This window comes from Lutjanus erythropterus, chromosome 23 (genome assembly GCF_056507025.1).
Source record: "Lutjanus erythropterus isolate fLutEry1 chromosome 23, fLutEry1.hap2, whole genome shotgun sequence".
Classification (NCBI taxonomy): domain Eukaryota; kingdom Metazoa; phylum Chordata; class Actinopteri; order Lutjaniformes; family Lutjanidae; genus Lutjanus; species Lutjanus erythropterus.
Genome location: NC_139339.1, coordinates 9,790,895 through 9,799,138, shown reverse-complemented (window position 1 = coordinate 9,799,138; position 8,244 = coordinate 9,790,895). Strand labels below are relative to the sequence as shown.

The window sequence follows — 8,244 nt, the reverse complement described above, 5'->3', positions numbered from 1 at the left end:
AATCCCTACAGTGTTTCCCTGTAGTTCCACAGTAACATCTAGAGTTTGATAATGGACTGACAAGATATCTTTTTCATAAACAAACTTGTGTTTGCTCTGCTATTTTGACCATTTGCAGTGGCTACAAGCAAAAAACATTAAGAGAAATGCCCCCAAAATGTGAAAATACTGCAAACACTAAAACACATGAGTGAAAGTGAATTTAAAAAACACACACACAAACAGCAGACACCAAAAGAAACACAAAGAAGAGAAGTGGGAGCCTGAAAAAAACGATGAAAAACACCACAAATACTAATGAATATGTAGTTTGTAATTAACTACCTAAAATACATGACAAAAAGTAGTTAAACACTGAAAAAGCTACTGAGATTTGAGTTAAACTACCGTCCAGCTGAACAGCTTGTGGTTATCAATACCACAACACTGCTATTTATTTATACTCTGAGGGCCATCGATGTTTAATTTAATGGTAATCCATTCAGTACTTGTTCAGATATTTTATTCTGGACAAAATTGCTGGTCCAACACACTCAAAGACGAACAAATCAGACATCCACATTACTAGAACCATGCAGTTACGAGCTGCTAAAAATTCCCTCATGTGACAGAGTGTGTTCCCGTTGTGTTTGCACCGTTGCTTTCTGTATTTGTTTTGGTATTTGTAGCAAGTCTGGATAGCAGTGCATCCCTAGAAGATTCTTTACAGAGTGTGTATACACTGAAAAGTGAATAAATGCACAATATATTTTTTTTTCTTTTAAATTGAACCTTGCTCCAAGTCATTCCACTAAACATCTCATGGATTTGATCCAGAATCCTTGACTTTGCAGTCCAGCGGTTGAAACTGATGAAGATGTCTAACAGGGAGAGAAAGTTATTGCAGACAACTGGCATTTCTTGACACCCATGAAGTATTTATTACAATATAAAATGCACCAAATCTACTAAGTATGTAGCATATAAATTCCTCCAGAAAATCTAGTCCATAACTAAAGTACCTGGAGTCAGTTTTAATAAAAACAGAGAGGGATAACATTATGTTTAGTGTTTCTTCCTAAGCAGAACATAGAGTCTCTTAAAGTTTTAAGAGGCTGTTATGTAAAAAAAAAAAAGTTAAACAAAGTTAAGAAGATAAACCACAAATAGCTCTTGAGAAAAGTAGTGTAATGAGCATCGCTAACCCGAGACTTGGGCTCAACGCTGAGGAAAAATGACAGGTGCAGCTATTAAAACAGTAAACCTGTGGACACAAGAACTTTTGTACGACCTTGTTTTTGACTTTCATAATGGCACCATTCATAGGAGCTTCATACCTCAATATCTTAGCATGGTTCGTGAAGCTAATTTAAAATCTAAAAAGTACTCCCTCAACAAAACACTATCATCTCACCTCCATCAATCCATTTCCCAGCCTACTCATTTTGAGGTCTGCTTAAAAAGCCATTTATCTGCTCACGCCAAATCATAATTGGCATTCTAATAGCAGTAAAAAATGACACCGATAAATACTCACCAATCATAGTCACCACAAGCACTTTAGAATCGTTGCATCCCTTTTTACTAAAGTGGACGTTTTCCTCTTCAAATCATCAATGAGCACAAAGATACCTGCACATAAATGCATAGAGAATGACGCATTTAACCCTCCCCACCCTCGTTCATCCCATGAAATAACCCTTTTAAATGCAAATACCCAAGAGGCAACTGGCTTCTTATCGTACATTTCACTGTCTCCTTTGGGGTTGCTGGGGTAGAGAGCTGTTTTGCTCTGCATCTGCATGTAATTGCACACACACACACACACACACACACACACACACACACACACACACACACACACACACTGCAACCTTACAGTTTATACAGGAACAAAGCAGCTTCAGAATAAATTACAGCCAAAACAATGCAAGCCGAGAGGATGCTATTAATTCTCGCCGCTGCATAGAGGTACAGAAAACAAAAAATTAAAGTTACTCTGGTGGATAAAACTGGCAGGTTCTTTAACTTGATGTATAGGTGAGGACAGCTGGTCTAATTATCTTAGATTTATTTCATTCTCTGTCTTTTGCCTGTAATGCCATGGGGAACAATTTTTGGTTCACTTTGCCTCACAGGTATCCATTTAAACCTGGTGTTAAGATGGCAGCACATGGTATTAGTACGCATACTTCAGTCAAACAGGTGTTCAGTGAGGAAATGCAGCAGGCGTGTCTACTGTACATGACACACAGCGCTGCTGCCACCTACTCTGGTTTGCAAACCTCGACCTGCATCCACAATAACATCTTTCTGATATTTTAACATTGACTCAAGTAGACCCTCCACCGCCATTTTTCAGCCTTCTTACTAAATAACACCATTACTAAGAAAACTTGACTTTCATGCTGCTTTGACTATTGTGACTTGAATGTGAGCAGATAAATCATCTTTTGCTTCTCCTCTGCACAGATTAGACAAATCACCATGGATGTACTGCGGCAGGTTAACACTGCCATCTAGTGACCAGAGAGAAAAATGCATTTGGACGTACCATGATTGTACAGTTTTTCTCACTTTCTCTTTGAAGAATTATTTTGTTGTTTACAACAGATTTGAAGCTCTCATTCTTTCAAGCCAGCTGCACATGTTTTGGCACGTGTGTAAAATAGTAAATACAATACAATCTTTCATGGTTTGAGCTGTCAAATGCAAAATGACCAGTTCAGTTATCAAAATCTGTCAGAAATACATGTATATTCCATGAATATCTGTGATATCAAATGTTTCTGATGTTTGCTAAACTGTCAGATGAGCTGTCAGGTGACATAATGAGGCAGGAATCACATGGAGGTTATTTTGTGGCAAATATTTTTTTTTTTATAAAGGTGAATTTTCTGTTTATAGTGTAACACGTTGCTATACAAATAAATTGATTGTGTATACAGATGTGTATATCATTTTCCTGTGCACTGCAGTAATGTTCAGTCTTTTTTTTCCCAGTTAACTTTTTCCAGTTTCTGTATCAGATTAACAGAACTATTATTTCTGTGAGTTCATATCTTGCAAAACTGCAAATATGTTTTTTTTCACATGTGAAATGTTAATATTAATTTCCCCTGGTAATTATATATATGCATATATATTTCATTTTACTTTTTTGCACCAAATGCATGACAGCCAAGCATTGTGGGTGATCACTGCTGTTGACTCCCTCAGCCCTGCATGGGTCGATCTCAAAGTTCACTTCAGTTTTTCAGACAAATGGAACGACACTTTACTGACAGTGGGGATTCCCCTGAGGGCAAGTGCTGAGAGCACATTGAACGACTACTGAAACGCAGCGAATAACTCGGTTTTGAAGCATGAATGAAATGTTTTAGGTGAGTTACGACCTTTTGCAGACTAGAGTTGTGATTCCCCATGAAACAGCTGCACTTACAGTTGAAAGAATTTTAAAACGGTTTCAAAATATGAGCCAAAGCGACTGAAAAAAAAACTGTCATCCCAGAAGACATTCATTCAGGAGGTGTAGGACAGGCTTGTATGTGTTTAATTTTCACATTAGTCATCATCATTCCAATATGGAGTAATAACACAACATGGTTTGAATGGTTCCCTCACAGATCAGTAAATCAGGGGATCAAAACAGAAAATCAGTTCTATGTTGTAACACAAAAAATTACAATAAACAGTTTGCTGAATTATCTCAAGAGTATAAACCATTAAACCATAACAAAAATAACAAACAAATCATGCTAAACCATTTTTGGTACACAAGGCTTTTTGCCATCACTTGCTTTCATCAGGGCCTTGATGGCCCTCGCCCTCATTTCCAGCTCCAGAAGTTCCAGCTGCTGAATAGACGGCTGACATACTGCAGGAGCACGACTCGAAACAGGTCCGCCTTGAAGAGGTGAACCAGCATCTGCAGACTGTGGGGGTGCGCTCTGTAACTCCTCCTCTTTGCTCGGAGCGGACGAAAACGCCAAAATCTCACTGACACTTTTGTCTATGTCGCTTTGGATGTCCTTCTTTGCCTCTGTTGGTTGAGTGCCCCCGGGAGGTTCGGGATTTGCTTGGTCAGGGTTTGCACCTTCCCTGCTGCTGTCTGCTGCTTTCACTGCACCGTCCGCAGCTTTAACAGTCTGCTCCTCCTTGGGTCCCTCTATGTCGCTGTCGTAAGTGTCTGCGTTTATGCTTAGAACGTCACTCTCCTCGCCTGAACCACCTCCCTCTGCAAAGAAAATTAAAAAGACGTTCTAAATGTAAAATGAACCTTTTATAGCCATTTTCTTGTCTTTTAAGTCTTTGACTGAGCGCCTGGGGATGTTCTTTGTGCAAATTACATATTAATTACCTTGCTTAGGGTCCTCAGTTTTCGCAGTTTCTTTGAGGCAAGATGTAGAGTCCACATTATTGTCTTGCCTTGATGGAAAAAATAAAATAAACACATAAAAGTTAAAGGAAAAGCACGAGAATACACTCTACTTCCATGCTCAAGTTTTTTTTCCCCTAAATGAGTTGTTCACTCACTGGCTTTCCAAGGTCTCGTTTGTGTTTTCGTCAGCATTTCCGGGTGTCAGCTCTTCCCCTAGACACAGACAACAGCTTTAAGTGAATGGAAATGTTTGTTTGTTGTACCAGATTGCTTTAAGCACAGAAAGTCCAGCTGTGAAACATTTGCCAAACTGGCCTCAAGTCTTACCTGCCAAGATCTGAGTGAGATTTTTCTCAGAGATTGGCTCCAGTTGCTCCCAGCACAGCTTTTTGATTTCCTCTAAACTGCAGTCCTGTGAATGATAATGTGTTTAAAAATATCTTTGATGATGGATTGTGTTAACAGCCACTCAAGCAAACAGCAAATTAGTCTTATTCCTCTATATGTATATAGATACAGATATCTAGATATTATTTCTTTTTAAAGATCCAGCTTGCAAGATTTATAGTGATTTATTGGCAGAATATGGCATGAAAGGAAGGGTGAGCTTAGGCTAACAATAGCCCTTTAATCAATAGTTATTACATAGTTTTGTTATCAGTAGAAAACATCAGTTTTAAGTGTGAAAACGTTTAAAACAAAGACAGAATCTTATATAAAACTGGCATTTACATGCAGCCCGATGTATTCCAGGCGTACAAAGATTATGAGTTTACTATTACCTTGAGTTCATCTGGCAGCATTTTCCGTAGCTTCTTGTCTCCCAGCACATGGAAACACTGCTCCAGCATCTCCCTCTTGTCAGTGACATAAGCAGTGATGGGCTGGAACGGCAGGCTGAGGTCAAGTCCCCCATCCTCGATGTCACTGCCAATCCTGTCCAGCTCAGGGTCAGCGAGTTCATCCTTTGAGTCCTGCTTTAAGAAAACCAAGATCTTACTGAGACACTGTGACTAAGGTAAGAGAAGTTAAGAGGAAAAACTCTGTAAGCATGACTAACTTAAAAGAATTTAAGTTTTTGAACACTGTAACATTAAGTTTAAATTTAGTACTGAAGGCCTAGAAGGTTCTCCAATTATTTGGAGTGCTACTTTGGGGAATAATACAGGAAATCAACCAATATTTAGACTTGTGTTCTGTGTCAAAATCTTTTTATAACTTCGTGTTGTGAAAGTTTGGAAAAGTTTTATATGCATGTCACTAGGGCTGCCCCTGAAAACTCGTTGATTTGAGTCATACGTCAAGAAGACCCTGATTCAACTCACATTTTGTCAGTCGAATCTCTGCACTTTTGTTTTTTAGCTGTGTCACTGTACAAGGAGCAATGCAGGAGTTACAGCTTGGCAGGCTGTAAACTTTATGAACCAAGTGTCAAAACAATCACAAACCAAACTGTGATGTAAGCAGAGAAGGGTGATATAAATGAAGGGCAGGGACACCAGACAGTGTGAGGCAGGGCAGCATGACACCAGTCTGCTGGCTGCTGATAGTGCTGTCAGCAGCGCGGCAGGAGAGATGCTCAGTGGTGCGCTGAGATTTTATAACCTAACTTTGAGGAGGACGCACACTTTCACTTTGTCTGACCGTGTGGCAATCTGATGTTTTCACATTACAGATGATGAAGAAAGGCATGAAAACATAGGACAAACCTCACAGACTCATGCAGGCTGATATATCTCATCTTCATATTGAGCAGCCAAATCCAATCCCACTGACAAAAATCTGAGTCAGGCACAGCCCTACAGGACACACAGATCAAATCGACACTCAGCTGAGCATCTAGCTAAAAATAATGCCATAATGCAAGAGTGCTCCAGTAAATTCCTTTTTAAATAAATGTTCAGGTTTTTTGGAAACCATTTTGGAGAGATGTTAAATGTCAAATGCTCAGTTTTGGGGCAAAAACCCTAGAGTCGTGTAGCAATTGTGCGTGCAAAAATAAGTACAGTAGTCCAAATAGATAGAGTTGGAGCAATAGATGGTATATGAAAGAGATTAAAATCGTATTTAATATCCCATCTGTGGTTGAGGGGAGTTGTTTTGCCCCGCCCTCTCCTCCCCAGATATGTGCAACATCATAAACTGACTATAAGTAGCGACAAGTCCTCCACTGTAAGTTAATCAGCTGTTTATTCCTGTCAGTTGTCTGTCAATGCAAAGCTAAGCCCATTATCCTGAAAACAAAAGCCCACTGCTCTGAAAAAACACACTCTAGATTTTGAGTTCAGTGACTACATGTCTCACTGCCTGCCATACTCGTAACATATTGACATATTAACATATTAACATATTGCTTAATTAACCGTTATAAACATCCATGCCTTCTACAAGATTATTAATGATTTATTACAACTCATAAACAGACACTTACTTGTTTGGTGTAAATTCGGCATCATATCATGGTCATTTTATAATTTATTACAGTAAATATACTTCAGATTTCTCAGCACATAACTATATTGTGCCAAAACTGTGGAGATGACTATTGCTGCTTTCACAAAAAAATGATCACAGTGGGAATTTTAATGATCGTCAGTGACTGAGATGACATCACTTTACTATTATGCCCCCCTTAAAACCAGGAAAAGACACCACTTATGTCAGATCTATTGCAACAAATCACTATAATTGATCGTTGACAGTGATACACATTACCAGAAATTAACGCAGCAAAACATATTTAAAAGAGAACTGTACAACAAACTGCAAAAGCCAAAAGTATAACAACACCATCTGCCAGTGTCAACGTCTATCAAACAAGCTCTTGACGAACAAACATCAAGTTGGATGGCAGAGTTTCTGCACCGACGATATCAGACCAGATTATTGATAAATTCGTCTAAAGAATTGAACCCATGTTACAATTAAACAAAAGAAGAAAAGGCGCGGCTACAATGTTGCAGTATTAGAACGTTGGAAAGTTCGATTGTATCAAATTAGGAAGCGAACACTGACGTCAGAATTCTTCTTCTACTGTCTATATAAATGAATAACAGCAAACAACAGAGACCTCCATTATATCATTAAAGCTAATAAAATAATTTATTACGTTCTTCCAGACTGATTTAACATCACAGTTTGTGCAACATCAAGAACGCGTTTCAAACGGTACACACGTACCGCATCTCCATGTATAAACAAAACATAGCATTAGCATGAAGCTAGCCTGAACGTCTCACCTCCAAGTTGGATTCCGTACTTCTGCGTTTACCGCTGTCGTGTCGCTCTTCAGACTGCGAGTGTTTCCTTTTCTTCTCGGTGCTACTTGATTTCTTTTTGAGCATTTTCGATGTAAGTGTGCTTGTTTCTCTCTGTGGAGCTGTTTACTCGTAAGTTCACCGGCTAAAGTTGAGTGTCGCGGGTTAAAATGCGTCAGCAGGAAGCGACGACTTCTTCTTTTAGGATCGGCGATAAATCACCCTGTTACCGCCACCTATCGGGTTGGAGCCGTCTGTCTTTTCTAATCAATATTTTGCCGCAATTTTTGTCCTGTTTCTGACCGTTTTTACATATTGATATTTATATTACTTTAAATGTTTAGTTTTGGCTTAGTTTTCTATTAGTTTTGTTATTATTATTTTTATTACTACTACTACTACTACTGCTACTACTACTACTACTACTACTACTACTACTACTACTACTACTACCACTATCATTATTATTATTATCATTATTATTATTATTATTACATGGGGGGTATTTGTGCAGGGCAAGATTTATGTATTACCATACAAACACAACACTTTTTTCCAGCCTAAACATAGACTACTGTATGCATCAGTGCCTCCTCATGCTGGTCATTGTTGACCAATCTGATTAAC

The 8,244-nt window shown here is 38.7% G+C and overlaps 1 protein-coding gene across 2 annotated transcripts; it reads right to left on the bottom strand.

Annotated features, from left to right (window-relative positions):
- Positions 1-3,509: 3,509 nt before the first annotated feature.
- caap1 (caspase activity and apoptosis inhibitor 1) lies at positions 3,510-7,785 on the bottom strand. Of its 2 annotated transcripts, none has more exons than XM_084712265.1 (6): positions 7,600-7,785; positions 5,143-5,337; positions 4,688-4,772; positions 4,516-4,573; positions 4,340-4,407; positions 3,510-4,216 (listed from the first exon to the last, which is right to left on the bottom strand). In XM_084712265.1, the coding sequence occupies exons 1-6, from the start codon at positions 7,702-7,704 to the stop codon at positions 3,738-3,740; spliced, it is 990 nt and encodes a 329-aa protein (XP_084568391.1). In that variant the 5' UTR covers positions 7,705-7,785; the 3' UTR covers positions 3,510-3,737. The 2 variants fall into 2 exon arrangements, with proteins under 2 accessions (XP_084568391.1, XP_084568392.1); XM_084712266.1 differs by having other exon boundaries at positions 5,143-5,334.
- Between the last annotated feature and the right edge of the window lie 459 nt (positions 7,786-8,244).